Source organism: Conger conger, chromosome 9 (genome assembly GCF_963514075.1).
Source record: "Conger conger chromosome 9, fConCon1.1, whole genome shotgun sequence".
NCBI classification, from domain to species: domain Eukaryota; kingdom Metazoa; phylum Chordata; class Actinopteri; order Anguilliformes; family Congridae; genus Conger; species Conger conger.
The window spans coordinates 23,061,237-23,081,515 of NC_083768.1; the positions used below are offsets into that span (position 1 = coordinate 23,061,237).

Consider the following 20,279-nt stretch of genomic DNA (forward strand, 5'->3'; position numbering starts at 1 on the left):
TTGAACATTTATGGGGGCACTTGAAGACTGACAAAAGCCAAGTTCAGTAACATCACAAGATGCTCTTTAGACATTGTCAAATAATGCTGGGATAACATGGATCATCAGGTTGTTTACACATTTGTGGAGCCCATGCCAGCTCAAGTGCATGTTGGCATTAAAGCAAAAGGGAGACATCAAATGCTAGGAAATTCTGAAATGTATGTACATTTTTTTGTTTCTTGCACCATTCTTTGCTATCATGCTATCATACCATCAGTTGTCTAAATTTACTATCAGTGTGCTCTATTTCAGTTTTTACTAAGCCAGTGGTTTGAAACTGGACTTGCACGTCAAAGATTGTGGGTTTGACTCTCAGATGGGGTTTAGCCATTTGAACCCTTGAGCAATGGACGGTAGCCTACTATAGTCATCGTATCCACTTGGAAGAGAGGGGAACTTATTGAATCGATGTTCGTACACATGCACATATAATACTGTAAGGGCATTTTTTTTTACCAATTTTGTAACAGAAAACAACACTGATTTGATTGTTGAATTTTAGATCCATTAGGATTGAATGGGATAGTTTTTATGTACTTTTAAGTGCTCTTTGCTCTTATGTGAAGTAAACATTTGTTTGGCCGATATTAGTTATTGCTGGGTTGAGGTTTATATTTCATATAATTTAATCATAGCTATGAATCAGTCTTTGAAATGAGCAGTCTTCTGCACTTTGCTTTTATGTCTAACAGGAAACATGAGCTTCATTTCAACACTATCTTCCAAGCAACTTTCACTTCATATTACATTCTAAAATCAACAAGTTGGTTACAATCCATGTTTTACCCATGCTTTGTGTAATTTTAACTTCTTTATCACAGAACTTCACCTGATATGGTGTTATCACTTGATATAATTTTGTCTGAAATGCTATTTCTAGCTCAGAGACATTAAAACATTAATGAGTTAACCAGGAACTGCTGTGTTCTGCAATACACTTATAATAATACATATACCTTTTCTTTCTTAAATACTGTCATTTTTCACATCCGATGTATGTCGTTTTGGTATTTGTTTCTTGGGTTTATGCTGTTATCTGCTTGCACGTGTCTATTTGATATTTAGTTGGGAGGATTACCTCCTTAGTGGTTGTAATTATCACATCTATCGGCGTTTTAGAACATGATAAAATAAAAGGTTATTCCCAACAAGACACAATAAAAGTTTTAATGATTAAAGATATTTTAAAGAGCAACCCGTTTCAGAATTTATGTGCCATGTATTTTTTCTGTCGCTTTAAGTTTTTGAAAACCAAGACGGTCTCTGTGACGCCACTTCCTGTAGTCAAATTCTTTTTCCTCCGTCGCAGGCTTTGTTCTATCATTTCCAAGCTGCGAGGAAGGAAGGTAGCCATTACAGACTGATCGGTGAAAAGCTACCGAAGCCTGGTGACACCATACACCGTAGGACTGGACAAAACAAAAACAGTGTTGATAAAAAATATATATATATTTATATTAAATGAGTAATAACAATAACAAAATGGAGAACGAAAGCAAATATCTTCCTGAACTGCTTGCAGAAAAAGACAGCTTGGATTCGTCGTTTACCCATGCAATGAAACTTGTAACTGCAGGTAAATGCCGTTCTATAAAATTGCCTTGCTTCTTATTCTTGAGAGTTTTCCTATACGAAGTGTATGATGATCTGAGTAGACTGTTGGTTAATATTAGGTAGTTTTGCTGGGTAACATTGACGTTACTTTGCTAACGTTAGCTGGATTGATGGTTAGGACAAAGCGGGGGCTCCGTTAGCGTGAGGAGGTCTGACGACCTCGGCTTCTATCGTTAGATAAGTGAGACACGTGGTTAGGTTCGGTAGGTTTTTTGGGAAATTTTATATCTAGGTAAAATCCTAAATTGTGTTAAAGTGAAACGGCTGACTACTTTACTGACCCGTAATAGGATCCGGATTTCTGTGAATCGTGGATTACCAATATAAGGTAACACGCTAGGTTCAGACAACTGGCATCACGTTTTCAGAAATGGAAACATTAGTTTTATGTTAGCAATTTAAATGCGTTTTGCTGCTAATATTATTGAGCATCATTAGCTTGCTAGCTTATTGCGGTTGCCTGGACCAGTTTAAGTTTTTTTTAGAAGCCTCGCTATAGTCACGCACGGTTGGTTACAATTTGGTAAGATAATGAGTTAATGATTTCGTTCCCGTGATTGGTGACTGATATGGTGAATTCCAGTAGTAATGACAAGCTAGCTTAGTTCTGTTGTGTTGCTAGTTGGAATGCACAATACGTGCTTGTTATGAACTGGTTTTAAACGAACGAATTCTTCTCTTGTTCAGGTACTGTTCGTTTAGTTGGCTAGATGCGCGCCTCGTTTTGTTGTGTGCAACCCGTGTCCCGTGGTGGACAGAGCGACTTTCACGCTGCTGCCCTGAACATTGTCGCTAGGCCCAATTTGTCATTAAAAAAACCAATAATATTAGTTGCTAACTTAATCACCAGGTTGGAGAGAATCCATCCCCATACTTTTGGCCAGTTAACATTACCTAATGTATGGAATCTGGTTGAATTATGGAGATGCCCGTCTCCTTTTGCAAAATTTCCACAATGATCTAGCTGTCCAAGTTCAAGTGTATTTTGGGTCATGTATCTGCGGACTACATCTAACTTGCGTTCAATGCAACCCAAGTACATTAACGTTAGATAGGTGTTCGGTGTTTTACTTGTTCGGAAACGGGTTTCCAGTCACGGCATTAAAGTTACTGTAGACAATTTATACGATGCTGAAAAACAAAGTAGCTATACGTTTCAGTATTTATGACGTTAATACATTTACTAATCGAAACTGAGGACGTATTTAAATCGGGGTGTCCGTAGATTGCTTTTGCTCTGAACACCGAGTAACTGGCTAATTCGATTTTGTGTGCGTGTTAGTAGTAGTCATATCAAGCCCATAATCGCGGAATGAAGTTTGGCAGGTGCGTTTTAAATGAGAATTTTTCCAACGGCTCATAATTTTGCTATACTGTATCCACCATGCCCACTTGCTGTACAGCCATAAACCATAGCTGCCTAGATTTATTTTACCGTGACTTCCTGCTTATTTTGTAAATCCATCATTTAAGATCATGATTTAACATGTATAGAACTTTCTTTTTTTATTGCACTTACCAATTGACTAACGTTACCGGACGTTCTCCGTCTTGCGCGAGATGGGTATTTGGCTATTAAGCCGCCACCGCCTGGCAGAACGATTTATTAATCTCCTTTCACATGCATCTTCTGTCATACAAGTTACACGTTTGGTTCGAGGTTTTAATTGCAATTATCATCCGTGTTAAGAGCCTTTCTCAACCAGTGAGTGTGGTTTTGCAAACATTCCATTGGTTACCTGTACTTGGAGCGCAACGTTCATCTTAGTGTTGGTAGAAAAACCGTTCTAAAATACCATTCGAGTTGAATTTCCGTAATTCTATCATTGTATTGCCTTTAATACATTTTTATATGGTGAAACTGAGAAACACTTGGTCAACGGGCTTGCCATCCCAAAAAGGATAAGCCTAATCTAAACTGAAAATGCCAGTGGATTTAAATTATGATCCATTCTTAAATGCAAGTTAGGGTGGGGTTTGCTTTCAGACTGTCTAAATGTAAAGCAGTCTACTACTGCGAAATGGTGGCATGCATAATATGGGCAGTGAGTTTGGGCTGCTATTAGAGGATGAAGAAAATGTGTTCTATTAATGGCTCGTCTCTTACAGACCGCTGAAAGGTACTGTACATAAGAATAGATGTAGCCTTCCTGACAAAGGGTTTGCCAATATAAATTGGAATGGTTTGTTTCTTGCTTGCCTAGATTTTAGCATCAGCAAAAAACTGATGTGCACTGTTACTTGATTGGTATGTGTCCGTGTGTGGAAGCCGTTTAAAAAAAATAAAAAAATAATAATAATTATAAATGCTGGAATCCTGCAATACAAAACTGATATATGCTTGTAGAAATGCAGTCAAAGTAGTCGTCCATCTGAGGAAATGTCCTTTGTCATGTATTCAATATTTGGTTAATATAAAAAGCATGGATTTGTCGGTGCTTAATTGTGAACAAGCAAACGTAGTGGGGAAAAATGTTTTGAATCCTTTGTATAAAACGCTAGTAAATATTAAATGTGAACAGTCTAAGGTCTTAAAATGGAACATTCATGGTATTATATGACATTGTGAGTTGCCCTCATGTTCGGCGCTACTTGGTAGAGAAATGTCCAACTGGCTGGACATTTGCGATTGGCTGGGCTGTGCAGTGATAGACATTTGCTTTGATCGGTTTTTTCCTGATTTGTTTGTTCTTTGTGGAAAGGAGTGATGGCTTGAGCAGTGGTGGTTTTGCAGAAGCAAAGCTTTTGAATTGTAAATCTTGCTAGTTAGCACGTTGATTGGTGTTTCTGTTATTAGCCATACAGGATTCTGAGGAAGCTCAGTGAATTCATGCTGTGCCTCTTAGCCATCATACCTGCCCTTTTGAATAGCTGTAAAAGGTGTCTGAACCAAAAGTCCCTAGTAACTAAAGTTATTCAAATGAAAAATGTAATTTAATTTTCAGCAGTTCAACTTTGATGTTTTTTTGTGTTTTTTTTCTGTTCCTTCCCCCACACCTATAATTCTAGGGGTTTGTATCCAAAAACTCAACCAATATCTGGTTGCTCTGCATGTAACAGAGCAACCAGAAGCCACAATTGTTGATGTTGCTTAACCCTTTCAGCCCCAAGCCCGATATGACGTGGCTCCACCCAAATCCCTGGGGGTTTGGCATTGGTTGAGAATTTTACTCTGTGGGATGATATTAGTGGTACCACTACTCAAGAAATGGCTGAACATTCACAGGGTTGATATTGTCCAGTTTTCTTTGTCCTCCTCCCATTCTGATGATTCTTGACTCCTCAGACACTGCAGAAACATTACACTCAGATTCCCTATTCCCTATCATGTAGGTCACTGTTATCTGCAAAACTTCTATCTAAATCCTCTGCTATAAAGCCTTTGAAATCTTCATTGCCGCTGTCGCTTTCAAACTCGCCATAACTCACTTTGTTTGCAAAATATAGTTAAAAAAAAGTAGTTACCCTTGAGTGCCATATGGCACTGTTAAATGTGTAGTTTTGGTGTGTCCTTTACTAAAACCTGCCACACACTGCACACTGCATGGAGATTGCCACAGCATGCAACATCTACAGTGGGGCATGACTTTAAAGCACCAATAAGTCTTTTCAGAGTAGCACCGTTCAGGAGATGGCGAAATGTACCAGCATCCTATTTGTCCTGTTTTATACAAGTTTCACTGTAGTCACTGTTTAACTCCCAGGTTGTCAATATATTTGCTATATATATAGATTTGCTTATTTCTGTCCTTATCATTGACAAGTTTGAGGCACTCAATGTCTTGATGTTGCTTGGCCCTAGATACTGAATTTGTGATTCCAACTCCCCAAACTCTGCTGTTCAGTCGTGCCTGCATGTTTTAATTCCCTGTCGGCTGCCCATTTTTAAAGTTGTATTTGTACTGTGCATTCAGCTTAACTGTAGATAATTGCATTAGCATGCAATTTGTTTTGCATGCTTCTAGCTATATGGCGATTATGTTTTAGGTGAAGTCATGGCCTTCTAGTGCTGCTAATAGGCTATAATTGATGAGATGTTTTTCTGCACTGATGACTACGGAGAGATAATGTATGGGCCAATAACTAGTATCCCTTGGACCTGCTGAAAAAGGCACTGGAACCTCAATTTTGCATGGCAAATAGTTAGAAAGAGGAATCCTGTGTTTGAAGCAAGACAAAGTTGATTGCTTTAGGTAAGTTGTGTAGGGGGCAGAAGATGGGTAAGAAGAGTACATTCATACACAGTGCCCACAACATCACTTGTTGGATGGGAAGTCTCCTGTAAGTTGGCTGCAGTTGATGGGTTTTCTTTTCTTTGCTCTTGCCAAGAGTGGTCACCTTAGACTGGCCCTTCTAAGGGGTGGATAAACAAAGAAATTACTTTCTCTGTAGACAGTTAATTACTCAAATAAGAATCTGAGTGTTCTAAGTTTCCTCAAGATGAGCTTGATTGAAAAATAAATAAAATAAATAATCTGTTGCATGTATGTGCTAACAAAAAGACCTGATTTGTCTTCCTTTTAGCATTGTGCATTTTATGATTAGTTAATACATTTAAGGCACCTTTTTTTGTTTCTGAAGGGTCAAAGTGTTAATTTGGTGCATCTTGAAATACTGAGTAGGCCTAAATGTGATGGGCTCTCAATTTAAGTTTCTGAAATAAGATTAACTTCTAAATGCTAGTGGATTGGAGGATTTGAGGGAAAAGCAGGATTCTGGGCACAGTCAAGGATTCTTTGCTTGCTGTGCAGTAATTCATCATTTCTTTGTGGGGAACAAGTCAATTGTTGGTCTGGAGCGCCATTTCATGAAATGCTGAAACCACTATTGGCATGTTAATTGGCTTAAGTTGGATCTGCTTCTTGGCAGCATGAGTTGTTGTCATTCCTTGACATTATACATGCATCTTTTACATTTACATTTTACATTTTAGTCATTTGGCAGACGCTTTTAATCCAAAGCGACTTACAAGTGCATAGGTTCTACCATAAGTCAGAGCATCACATCCAGAAACTAGCAAAATACACAGGAAATGCTGTTCTAAACATAGTTGTCATAGTTGTCTTTTGTATGGTTCAAGCTGATTTTATAAAAAGCTGTAGAGAAATGAAGATGTTTGTGTGAACACCACGGCAACTGTTTCTCTGACTCTTGCAAGTCAAGTTTGTTCCTTCCTTGCTTCCTTGCTTGCATTTGCTTGTCAAATTTCAACTTGATAATCTTTTGAAGTGCTCTCCATGAACAGTGAAACTGCTTGTTGACTTCCTGCTTTCTAAAATTATTAACAGTAATTTAACATTTTTCCAGCTAAGCCCTTGACATTCTCGCTACGGTTATGCTCCTGCTGATGTGCTTTTCAACAATGCTTCCTGCCCTGAAATGTTTTCAATTGCTTAAACTGACAGGAAAAATGTATTATGAAAGCAATTCTGTGCAACATTTTGAAACCATTTCAAACCATTTTCTTTTCAGTGCTGTGGTGTCCAACTGTGTTAGACCCCAGATCCACTTTTGTCTGAGTTCTTGGACACCTTTACTGATAATCTTGAGTCAAAATGTAATGACCTTTGGGTCAATGTCATAAATCAGCAATCGGTGCTTGCTCAAATAATGCTCAAATAAAGATGCATTAAGAAGTTTATTCGCAAAGGCATATATGCTGTGTAAATGATTGTCTGCATCTGTTCGAGCTTGTGTGTGGTTAGCAGTGTGTATGCAATGTTTTGAATGTTCAGAGCTGTCCATAATGGTTTAAACAGGCACGTTTAAATGACTCTCTGCTCATGTTATACTTTTTGTATTCCCTTTGTCTAGATTTATGTTTGTATGATGCCCTTTCTTGCCTTGTTATTTGTCAGTTAATAAAATCTGTCTTGACATGAGTGAATAGATGGTAACAGGGTTAATCCTTCCTCCCCATTCAGAAATTGAGCGGATTCAGAAGGGCGAGCCAAAGAAAGAGGAAGGAGAGACCTACCTGGACCTTTTCACTGCAAAGAACGTGAAGCTGAAGGAGAGGGTGCTCATTCCAGTCAAGCAGTACCCTAAGGTGAGCTCCGCTGGCTGCTTGGGTCAGGCTGTCCTGTGTGCTTTCTGAAGCTTCACCTAGCAGGTATCTCTGGCTGTATTGTGCCATGCCTTTTTGTGTTGCCAGCCGGATGGTATATTTGCACTTGCCTGACCACTGAAACCTTTAAAGGTAAAGATAATAAATGCAATGTATACTGCTCTATTGTCTGGCCAGGATTTTTGTTTATTTTATATTTGGACCTTTTGTGACCTAAAAGTGTTATGTATTGTCTTGCTAATTGAAATGGTTGGACTGTGTTAAATTTCGGTTTTTCAGTTCAACTTTGTTGGGAAGATTCTGGGACCCCAGGGGAACACAATTAAGCGGCTTCAGGAGGACACTGGCGCCAAGATTTCGGTGCTGGGAAAAGGGTCCATGAGGGACAAAGCTAAGGTGAGCCTGATGAAATATTTCCCATCTCAGGCAGCAAGGGGACCCTTCTGGAATCCTCTTTGAAGACTGGCCAACCTGTGGTCTGCCATCTGCTTTATCATAGACTGACTTGAAAAGGCTCACTCCAACCACAAATGAAGCAGACTTATCATTGTCTGGAGTTCAAAATAAATTGAAAATCGCTCTAAGAATGTCTGGGGAAAATGATAATGTAAATTTCACATTTCGTTTTATTTTTATTTTTGGGGAAATAAGGAGGAAGGCCTGCGAAAAAGTGGCGAGCCCAAATATGCGCACCTGTCCATGGAGCTGCACGTCTTCATCGAGGTGTTCGCCCCCGTGCCAGAGGCCTACCTGCGCATGGCCCACGCCATGGAGGAAGTCAAGAAGTTCCTGTTCCCGGTAAGTGCCCCTAGTCGTACACACACAGGCTGGCGAAAGTCAGACACGGTTATTCTTTTCCAGAGGAAATATCCGAGGATTTTGCAATTCTACAGACCAGTCAGTAGTCCGGAACGTTTGCTTTCCATTAACCTTGTTGTGAATGACGTTCTGGGAAGGTAAGTAAAATGAGTCTGAATGCGAATGGAATTCAGGGAGAGTGAGGGGCAGGTGCCTTTTAGCCTGTACAGAGTGCTGAGGCTTACGGCTTTAGAGGGAGTTTAATGGCTGAACAGAATGTGATCCCAGTAAAAATCTGAGTGCCTGTGAGCTTTTATGTTCCTGTCAGCTTTTATGGTGAATATGGGTCCGTTACACATTTGCCTTTACTAACCGGTATTGTTTGCTGATAGAGAGCACAGTGACTGAATGAAGGGCACGAAAATCCATTCTCCATATGTGCCCCTCCCTCTGTCACGAACACGGGGGAGTAAACCCTTTTCCCATTTAAGAGGAAAGTGCTGAATAGTATGCAGCGTTTTCTGTTTGGTGAGCGGTGGTGGGGCATGCAGAAATGAGGGCACCACTCGCATCCTGGCTTGTGGGATGGTGGTAGTGTCCAGGCGGGTGAGCAGCAGAGCCATAGACGTGTGGGACGGAGTATGGGGTCGGTCTGTTCAGGGATTTTGATGGTTAACCTGTGACTGGTAAATTATTGCAAAGCTGACATTCTGAGATGTGCGATCAGGGCAAATGGTATTTGGCTTTAGTAGCAAGTTGTGATTCCTTGGAAGCATTTTAACGATATGGCATTTCTCCTTTGAAAGGTCAATAATGATTCATAATGTTTAAATCTGTTTCTAGATCAAAGTGTACGGGATTAAAATGTGATTGCTTTTACATTCGTGAGGTGAGAATTAGAAGGTTCTGCTTTCTGAGTTTTTAGATTGAGCTTCAAAGATTCCAAAGTGAATGGTCTCCAAGCAGATATGACTTGTACATTTTAGCATTTTTTTCATACTTCTAAACAGTATTTTTGTATAAAACTTCACATGTATTTAGTGCCCCATGAACATAATATTTGACACCAACTCATTTTTTGAAATGTCAGTTCTCGGCTCACACCTGAGTGATATTTTGCTTTTCTGTGGTTCACATGTCTTTGGATTGCAGAACATTGTTCAGTCAATTATAATGCATTGCATCCTGTTGCATTTCGAGTCCTATTCATCTTAAGAACTATGCTAAGTAATAGCAGTGAATAGCTATTACAGTGGCAGTCTCCCCTCCAGGCTGTATGTAACGCCCATAGTGTTACAGCCTCTGTCCCCTAGTACTTGGCCCCGGCTAAAGGTTTAGACCTAAGGCCGCTAATATGGAACCCCCCCCCCCCCCACCCCCCTCGCCACCTCTGTACTCTAAATAGGATATGATGGATGATATCTGCCAGGAGCAGTTTATGGAGATGAGCTACCTGAACGGGGGTCAGGAGGCCGGGAACAGGGGCAGAGGAGGCCCACCAGTCCGTGGACGTGGAGCTCCACCGCCGCCTTCACCTGGGGCCAGGTAAACCTGCACCGACCTGCCTCTCCTCCCCTACATGTAAATCTCAGCTTCACTGATGGGTTGAATGTTAATAGTCCATTTTTGTATGTACGGTTTTACATTGAGTTGAGTTTGCCCCTTTTGAAAAATTCACCATGAGTGTAATGGAATGATATGCCCTTCATTATAGCCTATTGAGGATTTATTTTGTGACACCCATATTCAGACCGGCTTACGAGAAGAACAGAAAGTATTATAAACATTGCTGTTGCATGTGAGAAATACTTTGCTTAAATAATAAGTGGCATATTGCTAGAGGAATACTGGGGATTTAAATGGTTGATTTAGCACATGAGTTTGAGGGGGGGCAGGAAATGCGCTGCTTTCAGCTCATCACTCAGAATGGCACCTGCTCCTGCCGTGGTGAAGCCTGTGGTCAGAAATCCAGCTCTCTGGTGCGGAGGTTATTGGAGACTCGTAGTGCTGACGCCCAGCTCACCCCCCAATCTCTCCCCAGGGGCCGAGGAATGGCACCACGTGGAGGTGCCCCACGAGGGGGTCCAGCCAGGGGCGGAGCCACTAGGGGGGGCCCCTCAGGGCGCGGCGGACCCCCGGCACAGCCTGCCAGAGGCGGAGCAGCTACCCGCGCCAGGCCCCCTGCACCCGGGCCCCAGAGGATGCCCCCGTCACACCCCCCAGCACCCGAGCCCTATGAAGAATACGTATGTGACCTTCCCTCTGCTTCACACCTCTAGCCCGTTTACTTTACTTTCCATTTGGCAGTTTAGCCCTCAGTGATATGGTGTATACTTTTGTGTACTGATGGCTAAATCTAATTGATAAAATACTTGGATTTCCAATTGGTTTAGAAACATATCTCACCTTTTAAAGGCAGTTTTCAACGATTTGAATGGATTCATCGACTTAATTGGCCACCGAACGTAAACGACAGTCTAAGTGTTATCGTTATTTTTAAATCACCAGACCTATGAAGAAAGCTACGCAGAGCCTACATATGAAACGTATGACAACTACTACACTCAACCACAGGCGTAAGTACCTCTGTATCCGTTAACCTGACCTTTTAATATCATGTGCAGTGTCTGATTAAAACCAAGGTTGTCCAGAGGATTTCCAACCAAAAACTCAAAAGCCAGCATTCACAAAATGTACAATAAATAGGAACTATGTCGGGAGTGGGTATGCATTCTCCTTTGTATTTAAGTGGAAACCCCATTCCTTATGACCTCCCGCCTTCAGAGAGGCTTAAGTTAGGCTCTTAATGACGTATAGGTGTCCTATGTCCTCCTTGCTTAAAAAAAGAAAATACAATAAATGCATGCCTCAATGTTACATCAGAGTCTCTGTCAAAGAAGAGCAGAGCTTGATGCAAGGTCTGTGTAGTTGACTGACCCACCTCCCTTCATCTTCCTTTCCTTCTAGAGAACCCGAGTACTATGACTACGGGCACGGGGAAGCCCAAGAGGCCTACGAGCCATACGGTAAGACAGAATACGGGTGCTGTGTAATGTCAAACGCTGCACTTTCCTGTTCAGGGGCTGAGCGGCTTCTTTCATAAGAATATCAGTGTGATATCAGACGTGAGGTTTGTGTGCTGGGAACAGACACTTTTGTGGTTGGTCTTCAAGGCAGGTTCTGTGAGATTGGAATGTTTTTTCTAAATTGCTAAATCACAGCAGCTTGGCTTGTTGAAACGGTTCGAATCGATTGACACGCTGTTTCCAAGTGTCTTTGTCGCACTTTTTCCTTAACTTCATTGCGGTGATTTTTCTACAATTTTAGTGAATATGGAGAGCCTTTTAATTAATCCTATAGGGACTGTAGCAAGCCCATGGGGGCGGACTAACTGGTAGGAAAGGGCAAGAACGGGAAGACTCGGTTTGGCTTTTAGTTTAGTTTTTTAGTTTTATGCTTTGGTGTACCCCTCCTCTCCATAGGTCAGGATGACTGGAACGGAAACCGGGCCTCTGGCGGTGGAAAAGCCCCCCAAGCGAGGTCAACCACCAAAGGGCCGTACAGGGAACACCCTTATGGAAGATACTGAAATGGGCAAAGAGGAAGTTCATATTAAACACGTTGCCCTGACAACCTACTGTCTCCTATGGCAGCTCTCGCTTTAAGCACCCAGACAAAAGTAATTTTCCATTTGTTTTTTGTTTTGTGTTTGATTTCTCAATTTATTATTTTGTTTTTATTTTTTATTTTTTTTTTTAACTCTGGACTTAATTATTTGAAAACGGGCACCTGTATGCATTACGGAAACATTGAACCTATACAAGATGAATCAGGCAACACGGATACATTTGTTCATAGGCTTTTAATTTTGCTTCTGTTATATCCTCCCCCTTGCTTTTTTGCATTGTTGGAGTTTTTTTTAAATGGTTGGTTATTGGGAAAATACAAATGTGGATAAGTCTTCTTACTATAGATCTTGTTAGTTTTGAAGATTACAGTTAATTTGTGTTACTTCAAAAAGAAGTGACTCCATTAAGTGACAGTTGCAGATTCCCGTTTAGGCTACATTTCAAAGTTCTGTTAAATATTTACAAAATAATAATAAAAAAAAGCGTAAAATTATTTCAATTATGTAATATAGGCTAGAAACATTAACAAGTTAATGGAGAAAAATGGAATTCCAGCAACGTAATGTATTCATCGCATTTGTTTTAAATAGTCTTAAAAGTGCTTCATTTAGATTTAGGTTTCATAATATTTTGTATTGTACTTCAAAGAGTTTTGAAATATAGCCCAATTAGACACTGTTGAGATGGAATGTCCTAAAATCCTGAATTCAAAAAGTGTCAAGTAATTTTATTGGCTTATTACTACAGTGATTTAAAACCTGTTTATCTGGAGAATGCCATGCTTTGTCTCAATTTTTGAAAAAAATAAATTGGGTTCGACCTTGTGTAATGAAGTAATAAATTCTAAAAAATGGTAATCAAATGTTTTGCAAAGGATTGGGACAAAGTCTCCACAAGGTCTTCTCAAAAGGGATACTGCAGCTCGACCCGACATTTGTACATAAAACTTCCAAAAATGTATATTGCCATTAATATCTGTACCCTCTCCATAAAATGCATAATGCTACCTGTGTAAGCTTGCCTAAATAGGTAACTAAATATCTGTCCAAAAATGTTTTGCAGCAGTTTGTCAATAAAGCCTAGTTTGTTTTCTATCAAACTAAATTTGGCTTATTTTTTCCTGCTTCATCATAAAATAATGAAATACCTTTTTAACTAATTTAATAACAGTTGTAGGTCCTTGATCTTCAAACTAGAATTTAAATTTAAATGAATGCATGTAGTTTGAAGACTTTTTTTAAAAAGAAAATGACAGAAGGAGATGTTAAAGATGTCTGATTCTGATCATAAAAGAACACTTATATTTATCTCTCTCTCTTTTTATATTAAAAAGGATCTAGAGGTAAGACCTTCTGTCCTCTATAAAATAATCCTGATAGCTTCCTTTTTAACCAAGGTAATGTGTTTAGCGAGAAAGGCATCGAATGCCTTAATGTCTGGGTTTGTATAAAACTTTTTAATGAAAATGTGATCTTACTCCTAATGAGAAATGTATTGTTAGTTTCTGAAATAACTGAACTTTAAACAACCATTCAAGTCTAGCTTACAGGGCGCATACATGTCGTGCTTGATGCAAAGACGCGTTGGCTGCTTTTATTAAAGAAAATAATCGCAGTGCAAAGGAGAAAGGATGCTTAAACCTAAAGCTCATCAGAAAAAGGTAACACTAACCCTAAATCTGTAATTTAGTAGTGTTTTCTATATAAACTGCTAGTAACTGCGTGCAAGTTGTTTTTAAAAGATTCATAGATATATTTTTTAAAAATATCAAAAGCAAAAAAACACAATTTTAAAAATGCAGTTAAAGGTTGTTTCCAAAATAAACTGTGTACTAACATTTAATATACCCCTGAACACAATGTAATGCAACTCTTGCTAAAAAAGAAAAGAAAAAAAAAAGGAAAAAAGAAAAATGAAAATAGTTTCAGATGCCAAATCTAATTCAATATCTGTAGATCAGTTTAGCAGCTGCTATTTTTTCTTTTGCGTAATTTGTGTAAATGTTGCCTGATATAATGTGCAGAGTGTATTTCCAATGTAATTTCTTATCAAGCCAAATTGTTAATCTGATAAGCTTGAGTTGCATGACTTTTTGCAGTGTTAACGTAAGCCATGCATGAAAGTGATCATATGTTCTATTTTATAATTGTGAATTTTGTTTTGAGTAGTAAATCGTGATTATATATTTTTTTCTCCCCCTAGGCAATAAATTAATCGTGGCCAGAGAAAGATGATGGAAAGACATAAGCACAGCTGTCTTTGCTCAGGTAGGTTGATGGTTACAGCTGTAGCGGTTTGTTTCTAAGATGCATTGTCACAGGGCTGTGGTATGCATGATAATGGAGCATGGAAAGTTTGCTCAATGCAGCGGATTTGAATTTTTATCTCCCGTTAGAGGTATTCTCTGAGCTGGTTAATTGGGTTCTCCAATCAGTTTGTCTGAAAGCATTTTGCAGAAATTCTTGTCTGCATTTACTGATCTCGCTCAACTTTGTCTGCTTTCTCGGACCATTGAATCTCCCAGCATTTAAGATGAAGTGTGATAACTAGACATTGGACTTTTTTTTGTTTGTTTTTTGTATTGATGCTGTTCAGATTCTCTGCTGACTCGCTGGGTTTTATAGTTGGTTACGGTGAGCTAATTTCGTGGGACAAGCCATCCATTTTATTTAAATATCAGTGAGTCCGCATGGCTTGCTTTAAAAAGATGAATGTCTGGCGTCCCACAAGGGATTGCTGATTAGGAGGCTGTAATTGAGCAAGTGCATAAAATCCCACACCGCAGACAAGCTGACTTCAGAGGTGGCTGAGTGCTGTAATACTTATGCTTTGTTTCGCACCTCTCGGACATACCAGGATGTGTCTAGTGTTGACTAGTAACCACTTTGTGATGCATACTGTATTTTCTCCCTTCCTGATTTCCTCAATTATTATTTGTCACACTGAATAGTTTCAGATCTTTAGACAAAATGTGTAATGTTTCACATCGCTGTTGAGGAACTTCAGCCCACTCTTCTTTGTAGAACTGCTTTAATTCAACCAAATTGGCAGGTTATTGAGCATGAACTGCTTGTTTCAGGTCCTGCCAGGACTTGGAGTGGCCTAGTCAGTCAGGACTGGCCACTCCAAAACTGTAATTTTCTTTTCAGCCTTTCAGATGTAGACTTTTGTCTTGATATTCCCCTGCTGTATGACCTAATTACACTTCAGCATCATCAGTGAAATTTTGGCCGGCCTCTGCTGTTCCTAGTGTTCTCCGTTTGGAGACGTTCAGAAAAGTATGAGTTTGACCCCAAAACATACATACTTATCAAAATTGCAATCGTTTTACTTGGTTCAGTTTGGAACACTCATCAAAAGTTCAAAGATGATATGAAATGCTCAAACACACTAAAGATATGAGTGTGGTCCTTTAAATGAGACATTCATTTTGTTTACTATTACATTTTGGCTAAAGATCAGAAAATATTCAGCACATGAAATGCCATAGGCGGCTGAATGCAGTGCTTTAAAAGCCTTCTGCAAGCTGTGATTTCGGAATTCTTGTATATATACTTCGGAGGCCTATTTGTCCAAGGACTTAAGTAAACCAAATATGCCAGTCACATTGCTCATGTTTGTAGAAACTGGGTGGTGTTCTGTGGACTCGCCATGTACGAATGAATGTTTGAATCTTAACCTGTTATTTTGACCATCTTCTCCACAGGGACTGTCTGCAGAACACCCTTAATGGAGGGAGTCGCTCCAACAGTATGGCGCACAGTGGCCTCAACAAAAATGTGAAGGCCCTCTCCGAGTCTGGAGACAGTGGTGGAGAAAACCAGTGCTATCTGTGAAGACCAAAGTCTGCCCCCTTCAAAATAATGCAGTACCAAAAAAAACATCCTTTAATTAATTCTCTTATGATTACATCCTGCCATTGATTGATTGGTTGTAGTATTTATTGATGGTAGCTATCTGAAATTCAGAACCACCATCTTATTCATCTTAACTGCCTGCAAGGATACAATGAGCTCCATAATGTTTGGGGCATATTAATGTTATCTGAATGAAGGTAATTGTTTTGTGCTGCGCATATTCTTTGCTTGCAGTGATTGTGCTAAATGTGACCCATAGACATCACCAGGTCCTGAGCATCTTCTCTGATGCTCTGCCAGGCCTTTATTGCAGCCATCTTCAGCTCTTGTGTGTTTCGGGGGCTAGTTGCCTTTAAACTTTCTCTTCAGCATATGAAACGCATGTCCCGTTGGGTTCAGACCAGATGAATGATTTGGATCAAGAATTTTCCCGGTTTTAGCTTTGAAAAAATGTGTTTAGGATCATTGGGCCTCATGCAAGAACATGTTTGTGTACTTATCGTTAATTTCTCTTTGTGCAGAAGGCTAGTACAAGTGTGCCACGTCGGATTCAACAAACATTCTGAATGACAATGCCATGCAAGGCTAGGCGTGTCCAAAAAATATATTGCCTGAAACCTTCAAGATGTCATTTATAATACTGTACTCCTGGTGGCTTCCAATGGATAGATGGTCAATGGGGTCAACAAGAACGAGGGATGTAGTCGGCACTTGATTATTGTTATTATTTTTATTTATATATATATTTTTAAATCTTAACTGTAGCGTGGCCCAGTACCTGTGGCAGCCATATGTTGTCAACTCATAACCGCCCCATCACCATATTTCACAGATGAGGGGGTTTGCTTTGGATCTTGGATCTTGGCTTCCACATTTTGCTCTTGTTCACTTCAATACAATTTAATCTGTTCTGTCCACTAGGCTTTTTTCCAGAGTTCTACAGGAAGGAGGTAACATGGTCATCCTGTTTTTCAGATAACTAGGGGTTTTCACCCTACAATGTAGCCTCTGTAGTTCTGTTTGAAGTTAGTAGTCACTGCACATCCATGCCTGTCTGCTGGAGAGTGTTTCTGGTCTGTCGGCCAGGTGTTTGGGTGTTTTTTTTCAGTATGGTGAGAATTTTTCGGTCATGAATCGTAGAGGTCTTCCTTGGCATACCAGGCCCTTTTTTGATTACTTAACACATCCCAAGTGCCCTCTTTCTTAATGATTTTCTATAGTTTATTTTGGGAAGCCTCAGGTTTGGCCTATGTCTCGACTGTTTATTTCCCCATTATTTTTCAACCTAATGGCTTCCTTGACTTTCATTGGCCCTGGTCCTTGAACAGGTCACTAATCAGAAACTCATGTGAAGCCATTTGTCCCAACGATTATGGTACTCTGAAATGGGAAACCATAGAGCTTTCATTACAAAACTAAAATTGGCATACAGCCGACATCAAGGAAAACGTCAGTCCCAAATTATGGAGCTCACTGTATATGCCTATTTTTGCATTGTGTTTGTTCTGCCTTACTACCGATAATTTTAAACTATTTTTCCGCCACAATTTTGTACATGAGGGAATTTACAAGTTGAATTTAAATGCTATCCTGTTCCAATGACTGGTTCAAGGTTCTGTTACCCTCAGAATTAATTGCTATGGTAATGGTCTGGCTTTGTTCTGTTGACAGTCAGGTGGAGAGGGGAAGGGTAAGCTCAATGAAAATGCTGCCCGCATCCACAACCTTCAGATGGTCTGTGTCTGTGGTTGGTGCCGTTATGTAAAAGGTTACCGTTAAGGCACATGCACTTATAAACTGTAAGCCCCTCCATCTGTAAGCCCCCCCAATCACCCAGATGTTTTTTTCATGAGAAATCATTTGCAGTCTTTGGCTTGCAGGGCACACGCATATACACGCGGTGAGGACTTCTGCCTTTCTACAAATTGAATTCAGGCTTGCCAGTCCCACCACTGCGCTACACAGGTAATGCTGATCACAGCGTTTGAAGCTGGGCTTTGCGGTATAATGTTCAGCGCAAATCGCTCATAGCTGTAGATTTAATAAGTGTTAGCCTCTGCCTGGGCTCCTTTTAACGATTGGAAATCTGTGAAGCGCTCTGTAATGGGCACAAATGCAATGAAAATCCCTAAAAGCCGATAATGGGAGAATTCCATTAGTGTGTCGTTGAATGAAATAAAGCACTTCAGCGGTATATGGTGTGACGAGGCTAAGATGTGCCATTTGACGGGGTCATGTTTTTACTAGCTTGCATCTGGGTTGCTGGTACAGGATTAGTATAGTACAAATGATAAAAATAAAATTGGTAAAAAGTAAAATTGTGGTGTTTGATGAAAGTAAAATTGCTGCTGACTATCACATGGAGATGCTGTGGTTTCTCAAAGGGTGGCTGCCTGTGGAATTACTGCCTTAAATGTGTTTTGCTCCCTCCGTGGGTTAAATGGAGAGGGCCCGTTTCGAGCCCAGGCCTGTAACGGCACATTCAGGCCCTGCCTTTGGGAAAGCATGGTTGTTCAGCTGTGTCTACATTCCTCAGTCACAATAGTCAGCATGATGAACCCATGGCCACACGGGTTGTTAGGTTCTGCATTCAAAGTGTTCTGCCACTGCCATTGGTCACAGCTTGTATATGTTCAAGATGCTTGACTGCAGTTAATTTGGTCTGGTCCAATGAATTGCCAAGGTTTCTATTGAGTGGTTCTATGGTCATGAATATTCATGAACAGTTGCAACGTATTTGATGCTAGAATGATGGAATCCACAGCACAACGGTTTTTCTAATTAATATTCATACGCATATGTTATCCTTGGGCTTCAGAAAATACCCTTTGGCAGGGCCAGAAGTAGATGTAATGACTTGTAAGAGCAGAATCTTTTTGTTTTTGTTGTATGCGAAGGTTGTGTAGGAACAGATGTAACACAAGACCAAGGACAGATCTGATAAATAAATGGCTTCAGCCAGGTCTTTTGCCTTAAATCTGCAGAAATTCAGACCACTAATCTAAACACAACGGTGACTGGAGGACTGTCTTTCCTACTATCTTTTGAGTCTTAAATAAAATGATGTATTTTATACTTGTGGCTCTTGTCTCTTCTGTGTACTTACTAAACTTGCTGTAAGGTCAAAGCAATATCCAAAGTTGGATGTCTGTGTAAAGCAGATAAATCGAGCCCTTCACCACTCAGTGTCTGTGGTAATGTGCTTCACAGAATGGCAATAACACCTTTTTAATAAGATGGGCATTACCCTTTCAAGTTCTTGTTTTTACCTTGGAAAAAACTTGATAAAATAATTCTATGCTGAAATTTCTTGGCTGTTTTTGCAGTGAATTGTGAACCTAAGAATGGACCTATTTTGCTCGCAGACAGGAAGGATATGCAGTTTTGTAAGATGATAGTTACAGGTACAACATAAATGAGAGCTATAATTTAATGGAGGTTAAAGAGGTTGAGTGAAGTTCTGGGAAAATTAAAAGAATTTTTGCACGAACTAATGTGGCACTACCCACAAGACTTAATGTAAAGAAATCCAGAGAAAATTTGTTAATGGGTGTAATTACTGAAGGGCGTACATTGGCCCGTCTTTAAGGAAAGACAAACTCTATTTGATGGCCACAAAAAAAATCATATGGAATGTTCTGCTATGGAAACCTTCGGGAAGCTGGTGGTTGAGCTACACTGCCATTATCTGCTGTGATACTGGCATTGACGGGGAGGACTGGGCAACAATGATGGCTGACCGTGACTCCTAGGGGAAAGTGCTGTCTGGACTCTCTCCCAAGGGTGAGCGATGATGATGATTGGCTTTAACATTAATATGCCGAACCTTAGGTCTTCATACTGTCAAACCTATACTTTTTTTTTTTTTTTTTTTACTATACCACCTTATAAAAGCAAAATTGCCAAATGCAAGTTTGCTTCAACAATAGCAATGCTAACATTTTAAATAAATTGGAAATACATTCTCAAAATCTTGTTTCTTAAAAGGGAAATTCCTCCTTAAACTGAGCTGTTCTTATGAAAGTGCGTTCCGCCAGCACTACCTTTAGCATTTTCAGAGATATAACCCAAAACTACTTGACATGCTTCTGGTACATTGCTACTTTGCTGGAGAGGGGGTAACCTTACACCCTAGCAAGCTAGCCACTAAAGAAAGAAAATCTAGGTTTCTGTCTTCAGTCTTATTTCTCAGCCTCAAAATGGCTTCCATGACTTTCATTGATGCAAAATCCTAGATTTAAGACTCGATACCAAGGAAGTGATTAAGTCATT

The 20,279-nt window shown here is 39.9% G+C and overlaps 1 protein-coding gene across 3 annotated transcripts; it reads left to right on the plus strand.

The window, feature by feature from the left end:
• The first annotated feature begins 1,378 nt into the window (after nt 1-1,378).
• khdrbs1b (KH domain containing, RNA binding, signal transduction associated 1b) lies at nt 1,379-19,082 on the plus strand. 3 transcript variants are annotated; one of them, XR_009709589.1, is made up of 11 exons: nt 1,379-1,618; nt 7,581-7,705; nt 8,003-8,119; nt 8,375-8,521; nt 9,927-10,066; nt 10,563-10,767; nt 11,030-11,097; nt 11,489-11,547; nt 12,004-12,200; nt 14,353-14,417; nt 15,857-19,082. XR_009709589.1 is itself a non-coding variant. In XM_061255150.1 (9 exons), the coding sequence occupies exons 1-9, from the start codon at nt 1,504-1,506 to the stop codon at nt 12,108-12,110; spliced, it is 1,083 nt and encodes a 360-aa protein (XP_061111134.1). In that variant the 5' UTR covers nt 1,379-1,503; the 3' UTR covers nt 12,111-13,254. The 3 variants fall into 3 exon arrangements, 2 of the variants coding, with proteins under 2 accessions (XP_061111134.1, XP_061111136.1); XM_061255150.1 differs by lacking the exons at nt 14,353-14,417; nt 15,857-19,082 and having other exon boundaries at nt 12,004-13,254; XM_061255152.1 differs by lacking the exons at nt 14,353-14,417; nt 15,857-19,082 and having other exon boundaries at nt 9,951-10,066; nt 12,004-13,254.
• The last annotated feature ends 1,197 nt before the right edge of the window (nt 19,083-20,279 follow it).

What these genes read in the sequence shown, in the direction of transcription:
- khdrbs1b (XM_061255150.1), top strand. Translation starts at nt 1,504, where the DNA reads ATGAGTAATAACAATAACAAAATGGAGAACGAAAGCAAATATCTTCCT. An exon ending in CAGTCAAGCAGTACCCTAAG is followed by an intron (nt 7,706 to 8,002) that starts GTGAGCTCCGCT and finishes TCGGTTTTTCAG; the next exon opens with TTCAACTTTGTTGGGAAGAT. An exon ending in CCGCCTTCACCTGGGGCCAG is followed by an intron (nt 10,067 to 10,562) that starts GTAAACCTGCAC and finishes ATCTCTCCCCAG; the next exon opens with GGGCCGAGGAATGGCACCAC.